The 19,742-nt window shown below is 40.7% G+C and overlaps 1 protein-coding gene across 1 annotated transcript in view; it reads right to left on the bottom strand.

Annotated features, from left to right (window-relative positions):
- Positions 1-3,308: 3,308 nt before the first annotated feature.
- The window catches only part of MUC16 (mucin 16, cell surface associated), a 185,277-nt gene continuing 168,843 nt past the window's right edge, over positions 3,309-19,742 (bottom strand). Inside the window, exons 92-110 of the mRNA XM_075613035.1 lie at positions 19,572-19,639; positions 19,104-19,276; positions 18,822-18,857; positions 18,304-18,467; positions 16,249-16,316; positions 15,610-15,782; positions 15,372-15,407; positions 14,841-15,004; positions 14,557-14,624; positions 13,941-14,107; positions 13,570-13,602; positions 12,887-13,041; positions 12,217-12,284; positions 11,574-11,746; positions 11,194-11,375; positions 8,148-8,215; positions 7,393-7,541; positions 6,355-6,455; positions 3,309-4,312 (exon numbers count right to left, since the gene is read on the bottom strand). Coding sequence (XP_075469150.1) covers positions 4,214-4,312; positions 6,355-6,455; positions 7,393-7,541; positions 8,148-8,215; positions 11,194-11,375; positions 11,574-11,746; positions 12,217-12,284; positions 12,887-13,041; positions 13,570-13,602; positions 13,941-14,107; positions 14,557-14,624; positions 14,841-15,004; positions 15,372-15,407; positions 15,610-15,782; positions 16,249-16,316; positions 18,304-18,467; positions 18,822-18,857; positions 19,104-19,276; positions 19,572-19,639 — 2,145 coding nt within the window. The 3' untranslated portion in view covers positions 3,309-4,213. The remainder of the gene's footprint in view (positions 4,313-6,354; positions 6,456-7,392; positions 7,542-8,147; positions 8,216-11,193; positions 11,376-11,573; positions 11,747-12,216; positions 12,285-12,886; positions 13,042-13,569; positions 13,603-13,940; positions 14,108-14,556; positions 14,625-14,840; positions 15,005-15,371; positions 15,408-15,609; positions 15,783-16,248; positions 16,317-18,303; positions 18,468-18,821; positions 18,858-19,103; positions 19,277-19,571; positions 19,640-19,742) is intronic.

Genomic DNA, 19,742 nt, shown 5'->3' with positions numbered 1-19,742 from the left:
GGCAATTGTTTGGGTTCTCCGTAAGCTGCAGCCTTGCATTTATGGCTGGACTTTCACTGTGGTCACAGTGGCTACACCTGGTGTCATGGGTGAATGGGAGACTTTTGTGTGGGAGCTTGGCCCTTCAAGAGTATGATTTCTTGATTCAACAGAAGAAGGGCAGCGACCATGGCAATGCTGATGGACTTCCCCTCGGCAGAACGAACCCAACCCAGTGAAACAGCCAAAGACTCCCATCGACCCAGGAAGTCAGCCCATCGGGACTGCCGCCCAAGGGGTCTCATCTTGAGGGGGGATGGTAGGGACAGTGGGGCACAGTATATTAAAGGTTAAGACTGCTAGTTTCCCCTACCAGTCAAGATGGCGACCCAGGTACAGGGTCAAAATGGCAATTCTTTGGGCTGCAAAAAGATTGCCATTCCAGTTACTACATTATCCCCAGTTAGCTATCTGTGTGTAGTCTTTAATCTGTATCTTTATTGTTTCTATGTATTTCTGTGTGACTCATTGTATGATTGGGCCACTAACCATAGTTAAGTGGCTAGCATACAATGAGTCAGAGACTAGGCTTTATGTGGGGCAATGTGCAGTGTCTGGACAATGGTGAGGTGGGGAAGGGTGAGCCCTCCTTATGGGGAGGCACATACTCTAAAAGTGGAGCATTATTCTCTCCCCAGCAACCAGGCATCTACCCTGTGGGAGGTATAGAGTTGTAATTGATAATTACTCATGCTCCCAAAGCCTTGTGTCCTTTGGTACTGTAACTGCCCATTGCCCTGATTGGTCCGTCCAGTCGATCCCCCAGCACCTGATTGCTCCCCCGAAGGACAGGTCTCTGCTGATTGGTTGGCACCCTGTTCTCCATGTTTTCAGAGGTTCTATACAAGCCGAAGTTAATCAGGGATGCACAGATGTTCATGATTGGTCTTTGTTTGTCAAGAGACCAGTTGGGAAGTGAACTGTTGACCAGAGGCGGGTAGCCTGAATTACTGGAATTACTGAACAGACGGCTCAAGGTGGCATCTAGGGTAAGGTACCCTGAGTTTCTGTTGAGTTATTGCCTTTATTTGTGCCCTGTGCTGCCCCCTATTTTCGATCAAAATAAAATCTAATTTACTTAACTCTCTCTCGTCCTGCCTGGTGTTTGCGATCCCTGTAAAGATCTGGTCTTGTCTATGACAAGTACTACTTATTATAAGAATGGAGTCTGAGTCATTGGAAAAAATGAGTTTTATTTATTTGGAAGGAGAATATTACTCAATGGAAAGGGAAAGTCTAATTCTTTAAAAATGGGAGACTCCCTCATTAGCAGGGCTGCTGACAGGGGGAGCAAGTTGAGAGTTCCTTGACAGCCGACGGTGGAAGCTGGGCCTGGCCAGAGCTTGGGCCCAAATTCTGTGTCCAGATACTGGGCCTCTATTGGCTGCCAGGCCCCAGCTCTCGCTTGACCTTCACCTCAAGCCCCCTCCACCTGTGCTCTGGTCGGTGCCAGAAGTCAGGCCTTACTTCCTCATTCACCCGCAGGATCAAAGCTATACTAGAGACCTCCCCCCTAGGGTAACATTCTTGGGCAGAGGGGGGGGGGGGCGAGGGTGAGTGAATGTGTATTGTGTGTTGTGTGGGGAAGGAATTGCGTGTGTGTGTGTTTGTGAGGGGAGGATTGCATGTGAGGAGGGGAGGGGGGATTGGGTGTGAGGAGGAGAAGGGGGATTGAGTGTGATGGGGGATTTGTTGAGTATGGGGAGATTGAGTTTTGGGGATTGAGTATTAGGAATGAGTGGGATTTGAGAGGGAGTGGAATTTGAGAAGGGGTGGGATTTGAGTGAGAGGAGGGAGGCATTGAGTGAAAGAGGAGGAAGGGGGAGAGTGAGGGGAAGGGTGTAAGATGGGAAAGAGTGCAGGGGTGAGTGAGAGAGAGGGGGAGTGTGAGAGGGGGGAATGACTGACCAAGGGAAAAGAGAGGTGAGTGAGCAAGAGAGGGGGAGTGAGCAAGAGGGAGGCGAGAAAGTGAGGGGAGAGGTGAGGGAGGAGTGAGAGGTGGTGGTGTAAGAGAGGGAGGGGAGGGGTGAGGGAGGTGGAGAGATGAGGGAGGGGGAGGAAAAGAGAGATAGAGAGGAAGAAGGGAGAGATAAATACATGGTGGAGGAGGAAAAGGGTGATTTAGTTTGAGGGGGGATTGTTGAGTATGGAGGGATTGAGTATAGGGGGATTGAGAAAGAGGAGAGAGGGGTTGCAAGAGAGGTAGGAGAGAAGTGAGGGAGTAGTGAGAGGTGAGTCTCACTCATTACAAAGGGGAGTCTTCCTGATTGTGAAGGGAAGTCTCACTTATTGGGAATAGGAGTCTCACTCATTGGAAAGTGGGGACTCACTCACTGTGAAGGAGTCACGCTCATTGGGAGACGAGTTTAACTCATTGGAAAGGGGAGATATGCTCATTAGTATTGAGTCCTGCTAATTTAAATATGAATCTCACTCATGAGGAAGGGTGTCATTGGAAAGGGGAGTATCACTCATTGCGTAGGGGAGTTGTACTCACTGGGAAGAAAAGTGTTAGTCATTGGGAAGGAGAGCATCACTCAATGGAAAGAGTCTCACTCATTGGGGAATGGAGTTTTGTTCATTGGGAAAGGGGAGTCTCATTAATTGACGGGAGACTCACTCAATAGTATCGAATCGTATTCATTTGGAAAAGAGTCTCACTCATGATGAGAAGAATCTCACACATGAGGAGGGGAGTCTCACTCTTTGGGAAGAGGAGCCTCACTTATTGGGAAGGAGAGTCTATTTCATTGGGAAAGAGTGCCTTGCTCATTGGGAATATTTACCTGAGGAAGGAGGTTCCCTAAAATATTGTGCGTTCTAATTTTCTGCTAATAATGCAATTATTAATATGATGTCTTGTGATGAGTTCTACTTTGAATAGCGTGGCATTAGAAGACTTTTTCCCCAGTAGTGCTCATTGGGAAAGGGACTCTCTCATTGTGAAGGGGAGTCTAACTCATCAGGAAAGAGAGTATTTTATTGGGAAGGAGAGTCATACTCATTGAGAAAGGGTAGTCAAGGTCATTGGAAAAGGGAAATCTCGCTCATTAGGAAAGTAGTTTCTCATTGGAAGGGGAGTCTCTGTTTGGGATCGGGAGTCTCACTTATTGGGAAGGAGAGTCTCACTCACTTCGAAGGGGAGTTTTATCCATTAGTAAGGGGAGTCAGACTCATTGGGTGGGGGTGTCTCTCTTGCTGGGAAGGAGAGTCTGTGTTATTGGTAAGGGAAATCTTGTAACCCCCAGGAGTCAATAAGCATGTCAGGATTTTATTTTTTTAAATATAATTTTATTTTTATATTGGTAGTTTAACTCCTACCATAGACGGGTACATACATTATTTTCCTATTGACTAAACACATGCATAAAATAGATTTATATTCGAACCATACAGTAAAATATACTCTGTTAAAAATATATAGATAATCAACATTTTTTCCTTCGTAATTTTTTTAAAATATAAATAAAATTCAATTAACTCGTAAACAACGTTTTTTCCCTTTCAGACCCCTCCCAGAGCTATAAAAGTTAAAGGTAGAGACATTTGAACATTGTTGAAAACAACAAGAAAGTGCTCTCCCAGCAGCTCATGGGTTAAGTTCCAGACTTCAGGGTATAGCGACAAAAAGTCCATATAAATAACACTGAATTATTATAGTTATCTGGAGATCATTAGCATAATAAATATGAACAGAGCCTACAGGGTCACGGGACAGTTACAATGGCCTCTTTCCTAGGTGTGATGCCTACAAGGGGATGCTAGGCCTCACCATAGAATGGGCATATATGAGATTGCGTTAAGAGGTATGCATATATGAGGTATGTATCCAATAAACCTCTGACCCCCTGTTCTTGCTGATTATATATATGTATTCTAGAAAAGAAAATTAACCGTGTATAAATAAATATCATTGTTGTAATGGTGTCAGTGTGACTAGATGTTCACTAGTACACTGATTTGTAAAAATGAAACGGGGCTTTTTCTGCCGCAGAGGCCAGTGATACCATACTCTTATCCAAACCAGGATGCCAGCAAACCAGTTAGATGTCTGTGAAAGCAGCATTGCTTTTGTTTCCAATGTTGCTCTAACCCCTTTAGGTGGCAGATAGACAAAGCCCTGTTGGTTCTAGAAGTGGGTGAGTTTGTTTGGCACACGTCTGCTGGGCCCTTTTCAGTATAGCTTTCTCTGTTCCAGATGTGGGAAATATGTTCCATAAATGCTCTGTTGGACCTGGTAAGAACCTTTCCTTCTCCTTAAGCAAAATGCCAGCTGTTGGGGGAGAGAGGGAGGAAACAGGACATTGTCAAACTTTTAGTGCAGCGATTGAAAGCAGGGCACAAGTTATGGCAAAGACAGAAAAGACATGTGAGCTTAGACAAGCACATGAAGAACAGACCTGTGGGGTTTGGAGAGCTGTGTGTACATGGAGAATATACCTGTAGGGTTTGGATAGCTGTGTATACATGGAGAATATACCTGTGGGGTTTCGAAAGCTGAGTATACATGTAGAATATACCTGTGAGGTTTGGAAAGCCGTGTATACATGGAGAATATACCTGTGGGGTTTGGATAGCTGTGTATACATGGAGAATATACCTGTGGGGTTTGGATAGCTGTGTATACATGGAGAATAGACCTGTGAGGTTTTGAAAGGTACTAAGCATTTGAAGAGACCTGCGCATTGGGCAAAGCTCTTTGCATGCGAAAAATAGACCTTCATTATGAGATTTGTAAAGCTTTATAAACATACCTGTGAGCTTTGGAAAGCTGTGTACCCATGTAGACAAAAACCTTTTACTGTAGGTATGGAAAGCTTTCTGTACATTAAATTATATCGTAACCTACGGAAAATCTAGACTGCTCCTTGGCCAATATGGCCACTAGAACTTTAAACTCCCCAACCCAGAGGGAAAAAACAGGACAGAGGAATGCTACATTACTAGAAGTGATAGGGCACAGCGTTGTGAAGAGTCAATGTGTTGTCAGCAAGTGGTTGGGTGGAGTCATAAGAAGCAGAATCAAGTAAAACAGCAGGACGCCAATAATTACAATTACAGACAAAAAATATTATGTTAAAGGTGCAGTTCTCTATTGACATTTATGTTTTAATTCTTCATCAAACTGCCTTTTTTCAACTCTTTAGTTTTTTCCATATTTTGAATTATTCAACAGTTTTTAATTCTTGAAAACTAAGCCCCAAAACTGAAGTTATTATGACTGCTAAGCTTCTCTGGACTTCATCAAGCCTTATCAGGGAAGCTCAGGATAAGACAGCGTCTCTGATAAGCCTGTTTAAAGTCTACATGGAAAACAGCGCGGTGCTGCCTGCTGGGGTGGAGAACAAACAACAGAGCTTTCCATGTAGAGCTGAAACTTGATTGTGATGTTAAACATGAAAGCAATCTTGTTATTCAGAAAGGGTTCTAGCACCCATTTCTCATGACATTTTAGTGTTATTTAACATGGACATTTTAGGTGGTGGATGATTAGGACACAAGAATGCACTAAATCTTGACCCCTTTGGGTCATGGAAAATATATTTTGGTTTGCAGGGATCACAATGCTGAAAATGTGCAACACAGAAGCACAGAAGGTAGTTAAATCTGTCTTAAATACAGAAGGCGTTATTTTTTAACTACACTGTTTGACTGCTTAAAGGTTCAGTCTAGCCTAAAATCAGTTTGGAGCATGTCATATACTGTAAGAGAGAAGCCACTTGCAAGTGCTATAAGAAAAGTATCCCAGCAAAACCCTCAAAATCTACTGACTTCTAAACAATAGTAGTTTTAGTTGTTCCTGCTGTATCAGGGAGATTTTATGGACTACTATTTCCACTCCCAGAATGCTTTGTCAGTGTTTTTGACTTTTTCCTGCCAAGTGAGGCCAGTGACAGACTGGACGGAGGGCTTATTTCGGCCATTTTGTTTTATACCCATGGAGCAGGGATTTTCGGAGAGGAATGTATAACGTATGCAGCATATGTATAAGAAATGTATAACGGATGCAGCATATAAAAATATCACTTGTGAGCACATTCACATGTTTCAGACAGGTCTGCAACCCTGATTTTCGCCATTATCTCTTAGCAACAGTGCTTCCACTGCAGCCAGGGATTCTGGGTAATGACATGCAAATGAGCACACAGTCTCACGGATGTATGAATTTGAAGGGAAGAGCTTTCAAATGTAGGGCATGGAAAGCGTAAGAGAAGGGGCTTGAAGAGGGAGATGGGGGCGGTGAGGTGTAGGACACTGTGAAGCCAATAACAGCATTAGACATTTCAACCCAACATGTATTCCCTTTAAACTTACCATGAAGCAGCAGAGGAAAAGCAAAATGAGGGCTAGAAGAACAGCCAGGCAGATGAGAATGATGGCCCAGAATGGTAATTCATTACTGGTTTTGGTAATCTCTGCAGAAATTTAGAAAACAAATGGTGACTTACTGTACATTGTAAATTCTTTCCCCCAAAAGTAGCAGACCATGGTCTAAAATCTTTACCACACTCACTCAAATAATATCTTCATTGGTAGATTCAGAAAAGCTGACCATTACTATATTATGACTACCTTTGACATGGTTGAATCCAAGTGTCAACTAATTATAGTTGTGTTCTGTACCCCGGGCACGCATATCAAAGTGGAAGCGGAATGCTCTAGAAGTACCATCTGCAGTGCTGCATTATGTGCAGTAGTATGGGGTGGCCATAGAATTCTTTGCACTCTATGTATCAAAGGGCAAACTCTGTTACTATTTTGTCACAACTCGTGCTGAAATATACCTGCGTGAGGCAGCGCCTGTGTACTAAACTTAGTTCTAACATTTTGGGGTATGTCTGCGTCTGCATGCGATGAGGTGAGGAATTTATGGAGTAATAAGGATGAGTTGGGATGGAGTTACATTGTGCATATTGGTGCAGATGTATGTATTAAGAAATGCGTGTCTTGCGTTATGTTTCTTGATGTTTTTCTGCGTTGGTTTTTGCCATCACCTAAAAGGTGGTGTACGTAAGTCTTTTTTTTTTTTTTTTTTTAAGGACAGCATGCACCAAATTCTAAAACAATATATACTTCATAAATATGTCGCGTTTCAGACAGGAAAAGATTAAATTTTTTCATGCAACTGCGTCAGTGCGAACGTTCCTATTGATATATAGTGCTCTTTGTTTGTGAATAGATATACTCAGTATTACTATACATACTTCTAAATTACGTAGATTGTGAGCTGCACACGTTAGAGACTTGTATCTGTATAATGCAGCGCCAGACAGGTCTGGTCTTATAACATATCATTATTATAACAAAAATAGAATTATCATTATGAGTCCTTCTTAATAAAAGGCTCCTTACCTCTGACAGAATAACCCTTCAGTTGATAGTTCGGTCCCAGAAGACTAGCTGTGGTGGTCCCAGCATAAAATGCTTTATCAACACTCGTCACATTCACAATGGGGTCATCTTCAAAGTAGCAGTTGCAAGAAGCTATAATGGATCCATTCCTAGGGGTGAAAAGGACATTAAGAACATAGTAACTGATGACAGATGAGGCCATCTAACCCAGCCTGTCTATTCGCCTAATTGTGAAGCCCCAGACCCCATTTGATCCCGGACTTTAAGGGTTTTCTTGTGTCTACCCAAGCAATTTGTCATTCCTTTTTTTGTATTAGCCTCCATTATCTCCTCCCTCCTCTCATATTCCCTCTCCCTCATTTCTCTCTCATATACCCCTCTCCCTCTCATTTTTCCTCTCCCTCTTTCTCTATCGTTTCTCCTTTCCCTCTCTCATATGTATCCCCATTTCCTGCTTTCTCTCTCATATAGACCTCTTCCTCCTTTCTCTGTTATACCCCCTCTCCCTCATTTCTCTCTCATATCCCCCTTGTATCCCCTCCCGTCCCTGTTTCATCACCCCTCTCCCTGCTTCTCTATCATTTGCCCTCTACTTCTTTTCTCTCTCATATCCCCCTCTCCTTTTTCTTTCATTTCCCACTCCATTCTTTCTCACGCTTATCCCCATCTCCCTACTTTCTCCCTCTCTACCTCTCTACCTGCTTTCTTTCTCATATTCCCACTCTCTTCTTTGGTCCCTTCCTAGAGTTTCATACCTCATTGCTGCCAGCTTGCAGAACTTGAACTTGCTTGTCAGGTTGCTGTTCCTATATAATTTATTCATCTAAAAATGTGAAATGATAGTTACATATTAGTTATATGATATGTAATGATAGTTACATATTAAATATATAATTGTACATTACTTTCTGTTTACTGTGGTGCTCTTTTACTGTGTTACTAGGTCACTTAGTAGCTTTGTTGCACAGCTATATAGTTACAGTGTGTGAATGGCATCATGATTACAGCTTCTATTGCAGCCTCTCTTCTAAGCGTCACACAGGTTGCCATGACAACCCGTTTGTATAAATGGGCGGTCCATGACGCTATCTACGCCCACCCCGGAAGAATGCGTGTCTAACGTGAAACGCACGTCGGGTGATCCAGCTGCATAGCCAGCTGCAGCTCAGAGCTCCGTGGTGCCTGATACAGTTACCTGATTTGCACGTTAGTAACTGGTCCCAATAGGACTTTAAATTGCCCAAACTGTTAAAACTAGGAGCTTCTTTGCTGCTCCATGGCTATAACCAGGAGCATTGAGCTCTGTTTTCACCGATTCACAATAGCAAGGGTTAATGGAGGGTTGAATAGAGGGTGCAGATACCCTTTACAACGTATGTTACGGACAGTCAATAGGTGTCTCATTTTCCATACTATTGTTACTTAAAATCTCAGTGCATTCTACCCAACATGATAGCAGTTAAATGTGATGTTCCTTAAACGTGGTACTATGATAAGAATTAGGTGACACGTTAGTTTGATTACCAAGGCAGTTTGTCTATACTACGCTTCTTTCAGCCTGACTGCACCCACGGGAGCAACTCTGCTCCAAAGGTCCCTTTAACATTAAAAGCTATCTAAGGTGAATATCAGATAGAAAATAAGTAACTGCTGGAGTACTTAATTTGACACCTTTGCACTAGCAATTGAATTGATTCAGTAGAGCTTATTTAAGAGGTTTACAGCTATTTTTTCTCAGAGCATTATACGTAGAGAACAGATGGTCATTACCCCTAATTACAGGGATCAAACGGTTTCTTATATTCTGAACCCTGCACCACGTATACCAGAGGGTATTTACCACATAAAAGACATCCGCTAATAGATGTCTCCCAAACGTGGTATTGAGACCAGTCACTATATGTTCTCTATTTGCATCATGATAATTTGATTACCTTGTGCAGTGATTACCTCTAAACCATTACAGTGTATGTCGTACTACTGGGGTGTTAACTACCCACACTCTGTTATTATGCGTATGTATGTAGTCTCTTTTGATTGATAGATAACTATTACACGCAGCCCAAGGGGGAGTGCAAGCTCTGTACACAGGTGGTTCTATCATTATGTACTACATTAACCCTAAGCTGTGAATTCAAGTCCAAACAGGTTGATTAGTTCACATACCTAGATCTGTACTTTTTATTTTCACTATTTTATGTACTTTTTGAATTATGATGCCATTTATTTTAGAGTAAAGTCAAATTAAAGTTAAGTTTTATCAAACTAACCAATACTTACCTACATCTACTTTGGTGCGCGGCAGAGGGAACTTTTTCTCAAGTACCTAGTTGTACTTACCTTTTACATATTAAATACGTTTGGAAAAATGACATATGTACATCAAGTTCAACCTATATTTATATTGATCCAGAGGAAGGCAAACAATTCCCTCCTATCCCCACCCCCCCCCCCCCCCAGTGAAACATTACTTAATCATGTCTCCTAAAGAGAAAAAATATTCCTTCCTAACTCCAGTAATGGCAGATTTTATAAACACCCTTCCTTAACCTATTCGGTATATCTATGTATATTTTTCCTTTCTAAAAATATGTTACCTTTTCTTAAAGATATCTGTTGAATCTACCATCACAGTCTCCATGGGTAATGAATTCCATGTTTTAACTGCCCTCACTGTTCAGAACCGTTTCCTGTGTTGCTAGTGAATTTTCCTTTCCTTTAATCTCAGGGAATGCCCCTATGCCATTTGTACTGTCCTTGGGATGAAAAGTTGTCGAAAGTGTCTTGTATTAACCTTGAATATATTTGTATATAGTTATCATATGCCCTCCTAGGTGCCTCTTTTCTAATGTAAACAAACCTAATGTGGGTAGCTTTTCCTCCCAAGTCAGACCTCCCATCCCATTTATTAATTCGGCGACTTTTCTCTGCACTATTTCTAATTCCATAATGTCTTTTTTACGGAGCGGAGCCCAGTACTGAACCTTGAGGTACCCCACTTACAACTTTAGCCTATTCTGAAAAGGTTCTATTTATGACAATGCTCTGCTGAATGTCCTTCAACCAGTTTTCAATCCAGATGCCAATATTTTCATCTACGCCAATTTCCTTTATTGATGGTCAGACACTTACAAAATGTTACCATTGGTGCAAAAGTTATTCAAAATATTTTCCATTTTTACTCATCACAACAAAATCCTATATTATTTTTCAAATAAGATTATGCTTCAGGTTTGATATATGCAGCCAAGTCTGGTGCAGAGTTATGGCACAAATAGGAGTTATTAGTGAGGAATGAATAAAAACGGTTATATGGAGCTTAAAGAGGAGTTATAAGGAGCGGTTGTATGGAGCAATGGGAGGAGTAGTAGGGGGAAGGTTTATGGAGTTATAGGAGGAGTGATGGAGGAGTTATGTGGAGCATTGGGAGGAGTTTTATTGAGGTGTTACATGGAGCAATAAGAGGGGTTATTGGTAGTGATCATAGTGGGCAATAGTAGAAGTTATGGGGATGGGTTAGATTAAGAAGTAGGACAAGTTACAGTATAAGAGGGGTTATATGGGGAAATAGGAGGAGTTGTAGGGAGTTGTTATATGGAGAAATAGGGACCGGTAATATGGAACAAATAGGACAACTTATATGGAGCAGTAGGAGAAATTATGGGGAGCGGTTATATGAAGCAACAGGAGGAGTTATAGGAGTAAATATATGTAGTCATGTAGTAGCCCAAAAATATCTTGGGGTCTGTGGGCCAAGGATCCCGCCCCATTCTCAGCCACCAGCTAGCAATGTAAACCCACCTCATCTTCAATGCTTTTTTCCAGCTTCTTGTAGCTCTCACTGTCGCTGGGCACAAACCCGTTGATGATTGTAAAGCCGACATCGAAGCCTCGGTCTACGGGGTGGGCGATTGCTTGCATGGTCGTGGTTGTAATAGTACTTGTACTAGTGATTGGAGATGTTATTTCCTCTTGCCTGAAATCTGTATGGAAAACCAAAGAAGTGGGACTGCAACATTTATAGAGGTTACAACAGTAAAAGCATAAAACCTCTGTCTGCTCCCAAGAAAAGGGATAACAATTCTAGGTGGGGAGTTTGCTTCTGCCTGGAGCCTTCACTTCAGCCCAATGTTAAGCACAGCTTGCATGGCTTGTTCTCTAAATTCCGGAAGCAAACTTACTGTCAACGTGAATGCTATCCTTATCCAGGGTGTAGTTGTCCATGCTTTTGCCACCTTGGGTCATGTTTATAAACGCATTGTAGATGTCATCCTCAGAGAAGACCTTGGCCAGGATGTCCACGTTGAAGGTGCAGACAGACTCTGCGGTGGTGTAGTTGGTTGGGGGAGTGGGCCTACAAGGAAAGGGATTTTTATTTAACACTTAAGCTGCATTTGTCACCATACAGTAGGAGGAACTAACTATGGACCATAGGTTAACTTAGGTGCTATTGGCACCATGATGATTATCTTCTGTCTATAAAACAGATGGTTTATCAGTTCCTTCTATGCATTATTGTCACTTTACAGTGGGAGAGAATAACATTATAGACCATGAGTCCTTTCATGTGTCATTCCTCTCTACAAGTCTCTTATATATGTCACTATATCAAGGTCAAGGCTGGATGATCAAAGTTCTTTGACTGTAGCGCATGTTTTGTTGCCCTCCTCTTAACAATTTCATCATTTATGATCCATCCCAAACATTTTCTATACAATATGTTGTATGAGATTTTCAGTGCCCTGCTAAAACATGTTGCAAAAGCAACCCATCACTCTCTATCTGCTTGGCTGGGTGGAAACAAATTAGATGGGTGGTACTGACCTGAATCCGGTAACATTGCAACTGGAGAAGTAGCTCTTTATGTTGCTGTTCTTAAAAAGATTGTTCAGCTGAAAAACAGAAATAGACCATGTTATTCTAACTTGTATATATAGGAATGGTAGTGCACTAAGTGCTTTTCACGTATACCTCATTAATATATGGATAAGAACTTTCAACCAGATATGAAGCACCACATTGCTGAATATGATGAAATAGCCAGGTCAGGGTTCAATATTCCCACAGGCTTCCTGCTAAATATAAATTAAGCACCTAATTTTTATCGTTACTTGCCCACTTGGACATTAAATAATAGACAATTACATGAAAGTTGCTTGTGGTCATCTGGCATGCAGAAAATATAATGTGATTTGTATACCCTTCTGTGTCCCTATGTCACTGTAACACAGAAGAGACTGACTGAACAGTTTTGTTTTATCTGTATTACACATGTTTGTCACACACTGGATTGAGAGGGATAGTCTTTATCGACCTGAGGTATCTTCTTTCTTCATAAAATTGTATCTCCTTGCAGTGGGTAGGACAGACTAAATGGAATACAGACACATTCCGCATGTTGCTATGTCACTGTGTGTTGGGAGGACATATGTGTCAACCTTTTACTCTACAATAATTCTGTTCTATCTAGATGTCCAGTAGAAGTGGTACTCACCAGATAGTCCAGGATTTTTTTCTGACTGATAAAGTGGCTTGAACTGGTGTTCTCCAGATTACGGCTGTGATTGAGGTTGGTGATTGTGAAATTAAGGAGGAATTGCCTTGGCCCAAATGATTGTATAGGTGTTATTTTTGTAGTCGGCTTAGCAGCTGAAAGAAACAGAGAAGATGCATCTTGAGTTTATCAAATGGTGCAGTATTTGCACTAGCAAAACTGTAGAATTAAGTTATGCTAAAGAAATATTGAGGATATGTGGGAAATTATTTCTGTGCTGAAATGGTGATTGTTGCATAGAACAATCTCCCAACAGAGGTTGTGATGGGTAATAAACAAAATAAACAGTTATTGGGATAGACACATGTAGCCCACATTCATAGATGTACTATAGAGTTGTACATTTTAGTGTTAGTAGGGGAAATACATAGCTAAAAGATTGTTATCTGCGGGAACATCCATATTTTAGGGAGTTATATTTCTCATCTTTATGGACCACTGAAAAGGGCTTGTGGCAAAGACAATAAAGCACCCCATACCATAACTGCTTTCTTATTGTGTACAGGGAACATGTGATAATTAAAGGATAGTAAGACAAATTTACACATGTGCTACCACTTGTCCATAACTGTTCTAACAGAGATGCACAATATATTTTACCCACAGGGAATAAAATAACTTACTTGTGATAATGTCTGTGCTGACTTTATTGTATCCTACAAAAGAGAGAAAGAGTCAGATACAAGATCATTCAAACACAGATTAGTCATGGAGAGTATTAATTACTCCTATCGTCCTTTTCCTTATGTAGCTGAGTCTATAAAGTGTGATTGGCCAAACAGTCCCATTCAAGTCAGTGGGTATTTTCAAGCTACATAGAATCAACCCTTTAGAGTTAACCATGCACAGTTACGGCTAGTTTCATGTGATGCCACTGTATGCAATCCATCCCAGATTATCTCCTAGACTCAATGTAAAGCATATTGTACTGTCTTTCCTTTTCTTAATGACTGCAGCTAAAGACATCACATATTGTATGGTCTTTTGAGCTCACCGTTAACATAAAGACTGTTCTTGTCCAGATTGTATATCCCCCACTTGGTGATGTTCTTTGTCATGTCTTCAATCTCTTTGTAGAAGGCCACCTTGTCAAACGGAGATCCCATTGTGTCTTTCTTTATGTTGCAGATGGAATTCACTGTGGTATCAGAAACTTTAGGTCTGAAGAACACAAAATATTGACATCTCATTCTCTTGCTTCAGGGAGTAACCAAATGGGACATTTTGGAAGTGGTTGGACAATTTGAACTTTAGCACTCATTAAGCACAGGGGTAAAATAGCTTTCCCAAAATCAGAGGGAGAGTGTAAGAGGTTGAGATTGGAATGAAATCCACAAACTTGTGTATTCAAATGCAAGACTCCTCTACTCAACTCTCTGCCATTACAGATGATGAATGTCTATACTGAGCACAGCAGCCTATTTTTAGTCTGCTGTAGCTGATTAATACATGGTACCCCTGTACCTAATAGCAAGATTACTTATTTGGGAGGATGCTTGAAATCTGTTGATATGCATTCTTGTATTTTGAAGAATGAATGTTACAGTAAGACGTCAGTTTATAACTCATACATTCCCACAGTGTTTCCCTATTGTATGTCTAACACTCACACAAAGGAGTAAATACGGCAGCTGATGTATTTGCTGTTGATGGTGCTGTTCTTGAAGGCAGATGTCAGCTAAAGAAACACAAAGAGAAAGTGACATTGAGTTACTTTACAGAATATCTCATAAATACTCAACTGGCAGCTAGTTTATCCCAAACAAAACCCTGAAAAATGTCTGGTTATTGTTACCTTAATCATAAACTATATCTCTGTTCACTGTATCTCCAACCTGTGCCTAATAGCATATCAATGCTATTCTAAAGCTGTCTGATATATATGGGGGCTCACCAGAGAAAGGATCACAGCAGTGGTGGTGTTGAACTTTATAGAACTTTTTGTCCCAAGGTCAGAAGTAAATGGCAGGTTAGTGATTGTGAAGTTGAGGGTGATGTCTTCAATGTTGGAGGCCTCCACTGGATGTTTGGTGACCGCCTGTATTGGGGGCTCCACAACTATGAGAGGAAACCAAACAATCAATCAACTGATCAATCAACCAATCAATGTACCAATAATCCAACTAATAAAGGTACACATAATAATCCATGAATAAAGTTGACCGACAAGCTAAAGAACTGATTTAGAAACGGAACAAAATAGGAAGGTCAATGATTTTCAGTAATTAGCAGTAATCTATCACATAATTGTTACAAACACTGTATACTTCCACTAATAAAACAAGCTATTTACCAGACAATTAATTCATCTAGTAGTGATGCAACTCTGCTTTTAAGTAATTAGGTCTTGTAAAACTATAATCCAGCTACTCTTTTCTAGCATGGGTAAAATACAGAACTCAGTCTTTAGTGAATAAATACTTACATGGAGCGGCAGTGCTTGGTATTTTCTCATTGTATCCTGGGAAAGGCAAGAAGATAACAAAATTGAAACCAATAATTCATTTAAATAAATCAAATTGCAAAAAAGTAAATGTAGTGAAGCTCCAGTAAAGATTTTCAGTGCTTTAATCATTACACCCAACCTTTTGAACTCACTCTACTGTATATTTGCTTATGAATGAGGATCTTCAGTACGACTCTAATTAGACACTTTAGCTTACCATTTACATAAAGACTGTTTTGGTCCAGCTTGTACACTCCCAACTGGGTGATGTTCTTGGTCTTTTCACGGATCTCATTGTAAAAGGTTACTCTGTCAAACTGTGGCCCAGTCACAGCTTTCTTGATGGTGCAGATGGAGTTCACATTGGTTTGAGATGCTGAAGTACCAGGCCTGGAGGGATCAAAATGCTGGGATTTAATACTCTGCTAGAATCACTTAGATGAGGCTGGAAGGATATTAACCCTTTCTAATGCTGTAGGGACACCAGAAATGCATCCCTTTTAATGCATCACATGTACATCAAGCAATGACGAGTACAACTTCAAACTGAGATGCCATATGTATGTACTCAAAGCTAAGTTGCTGTCAACTAAATATTACTACAATAGGCTTCTAGAATGCTTCTACCATATGAATATTGCACAAAGGGGTATAATTTACTGTAGATGTGATCATTTACATTTTGAGTATCCATCAATGTATGACTTGCATATAAAGAAGTACAAAAGTACACACCTGGCCTTTCCACTGTGGCCCAGAATGGACTAGGCTATAGCATAATTTGATTAATCAAAAGTTAAAAATGTTGCTTGAGAAGCAGCTGTTGGTGGGGAAGATCATTGCAAAGAATACTCACCTAAAGGAGTCGATGTGACAGCCGGCGTATTTACTGCTGATGCTGCTGTTCTTGAAAGCAGAATCCAGCTAAATGAACATGAGGAAAAAAGTGATCATTAGAGGAGGTCTGATAATGGGACCTCAAGGTCAAAACTACCAAACTTTACAAGCTAACTCTTCCACATTTGTTAATGTGTCTCCTGCACTGCAAATCAAGTGGTAGCAACCTTATCATAACCACCAATAAGATTTGTGCCAACTGTCACAATAAAGTCATGTGAGAGTTGAGGTTTGCGTGCAGTATGGTAATGAAGAAGTTAACCTTCTTAATTAATTAACTTTTTTATTCTGCTTTCCTCTGGCTGGGAGGGTCAGAGTCAAAAACTGCAAGGTCTCATGGCTTAAGTGGCAATCAAACAATTAAGAAAATGTATTGTGCTTGTTCGGGAACTAACTACTGTATACCTAGCTGTTTATACAGTATTAAAATGACAAAGAGTAGTATAATGGGATGAATGTGCCCGTAAGTATCAATAGAGGAGATGCTTATCTGGGTTGGAGGGCTTTAAAGACCTAACTTTTAAACCTCAAAACCAGATGTCCTGATACAGGACAGTGCGTCTTTAGCATTACAGGAAAAACAAAAATTAAGAATAATTTGAGTTTTGTACAACCTGCAGTTGTCTCACTTATAAGTGTGTATAACATGATCAGAACCCATTGTCATAAGGTGAGAACTGGCAAAATATTGCAATGACATATAACCCCTTTGTCCAGCAACACAAAACACTGTCCCCCAATGAGTTAAACTCCAGGGACATGTGATCAGCTTAAGCCAGTAAGAGAGTTTCTAAAGGAGGAGGAAATATGAGAAAGAGTAAAACTTAAGGCTGGGGACAGCCATGTTGTGAGTAAGATCTGCATGGAGCTGAGACTGTGAGACTGTGAGGCTGTTTGCAGAGCCAACTACTGCAGAGCCTGCAAGGGAATGCAGGGAGAGGGAGAGTTCGTCTTTAGGGATGTGTGTGTGTCCATTAGCAAAAAAGCATGGCATTGGGAAAAAAAAGCAGCTTGCATAGAGGTGTCGGCCGGGGGGAAAAAATGTAGGAGACGTTAGGGAGCCACACTCAGACCATGTTATAGCGGATCCGCGTTGTAGCGGATCGCGTTATAACGGGGTTGAGCTTTATAAGGGTCAAGTGAGTATTGCAAACCTGTGTTTATTCCTGTGTCGTTTATCCATAAATTGTTATATATATCCTGCTGGGTGTCCCCCATTCTTACTGGCCACACATACGTGTGGGGGTTATTATATTGTACAAACTGGGGTCCCCACCTCATATACTGAGGTACAGTCAAATAAAGAGGGGTTACAGACACATAACAGATCATTTGTTTCCATCTCAAGAGTACAAATGTGACTGTCACCTGTAGTAGCAACGTGTCCAGCAAATCCCTTTGAGTGCAATGATGTGGGTAGCATGAATCTGTTAATTACTTGGAGATATTTATTAAGTATTTAATACTCCCTGATTAAATTGGAAATAAAACAATTCTCCTCTTTCAGCTACACTATGTAGGCGTAAAGGTGTCTGTAGTCCAGAGTGAGTGACAAATGGCTGACAAGACACAGCTCTGCAGACCTGTCAAGGCCTCAGGGGTCTTTCACAGATGTAAGTTGTGCAGTATAAAAAAATACAACAGTTAAAAAATGTTTACGAGTTCTGCATCAGTGAAAATGTTTATTTGAACTCCACAAGGCAGATCTAAGTAGGGGAACATTCTGTGTGTGTGGATCTCATACACTGTATCCTCTACTTCTTGACCTTAATTGGGGTGTATTATGATTATTTTGGGGGGAGCGGGGTGGAGGTGAGTGCTCATTTATAGTAGCCTACAGGGAGGTTAGAAAAGCTACTGGGTGACCAGTTGTATTTACCTCTTTTACACAAACACACACGCACACAATTCATGGGTAAAGGTGTACATTATACCAACTATGTGTTTCCCTAAGTACTTTATCATGTTTATGTCATTCTGTCTTTTGATGGAGAGGTGCTCATCCAATGCTCACCAAAGCTAGGACCACAGCAGATGTAGAGTTGAATTTCGGAGAGCCACCAGTTGCAAGCTCAGGGATGAAAGGCAGGTTAGTGATTGTGAAATTGAGGGTCACGCGTTCAGTAGGGGATGATTCCACTTGAGGTCTGGTGGCCATCTGTATTGGCGGCTCCACAGCTATCAGAGGCAAGCATATTATCAATAAAACAATCAATAGATCCATTAAAAAAATCAGTCAACAAATGAACCACCCAAATAATCAATGAAAAATTAACAAGACTATGAGTCCATCAATTAACCAATCAACACCCAACAGTTAGTCAGCCCATAAGCCACCAAAACTAATTTCAAAGTTATTATTAGAACATTTGTTTCCATTTAGTTTCATGCTGGGTCAAAATCTTAATAGCTCAATAATGTGCTTGTAGACTCAACCACAAACAATGCAGAATATGTACTTTATGTTGGGTATATTCTCACCGTGTGTAATTTATATAAATTGTACAGTATCATCATTAGTAGAGTACTTACATGGAGATGGGGTAGCTAGAGCTTTTTCAGTATATCCTGGAAAATACAACGATAAAGAGAAATTGAACTGCGATTGTCATTATAAATAGACAAACTGATTTTCCAAACACTACCATTATGATTTTATTCTTCTTCCTACCCTAAGCACTATTCCCGGACTTCTTACTAGCTCATCTTCAATTTAGATGGAAATGTTGCCTAATCGTAAGTATGAATGCATAAAAATTACTACTATTAGTAGGCGTTACATACAGCAGGATAAGGTACTCAATCTATATTTACCATTAACAAAGAGGCTATTTGGATCCATAGAATAGATGCCCAGTTTGGTGACATTTTTAGTCTTGTTGCTCAGCTCTTTGAAGAAAGCCACTCGATCAAATACGGGAGACACTGACTTGTTAGTGTATGAGCAGACGGCGTCAACTTTGGTGTCAATTCCACTGTTTGTACTTCTGGAGGAAGAATTAATAATATAAAGACATGGTATTATATTTAAACTCATGCAATTATTGAAACCTTATTATTTAATGTTTTCTCAAGGTTTTGCAGAAAAGTGGATAGGCGAGTACTAAATAATAATAATAGCATGTTTTTGTATAGCGCTGCTAGTTATACGTAGTGCTTTACAGAGACATTTTGCAGGCACAGGTCCCTGCCCCGTGGATCTTACAATCTATGTTTGTGGTGCCTGAGGCACAGGGAGATAAAGTGACTTGCCCAAGGTCTGTAGCAAGATGTATCTGTTACCTGAATCCCATGATTTGGCACCCAGCGTAAGAAGATCCCAGACTGCTGTTCTTCATCAATGTGTCCAGCTGAAAGAGAAGAGTCTTAACATTATAATCCTTCAAACATCTCATACTGCACTACTGGACATTTTAACCCAAACTGGGTGTTTTCAAGGGGGATCCCATAGAA

Source organism: Ascaphus truei, chromosome 8 (genome assembly GCF_040206685.1).
Source record: "Ascaphus truei isolate aAscTru1 chromosome 8, aAscTru1.hap1, whole genome shotgun sequence".
Classification (NCBI taxonomy): Eukaryota; Metazoa; Chordata; class Amphibia; order Anura; family Ascaphidae; genus Ascaphus; species Ascaphus truei.
The sequence above is the reverse complement of the archived record's forward strand: the minus strand, read 5'-3'. Positions and strand labels throughout refer to the sequence as shown.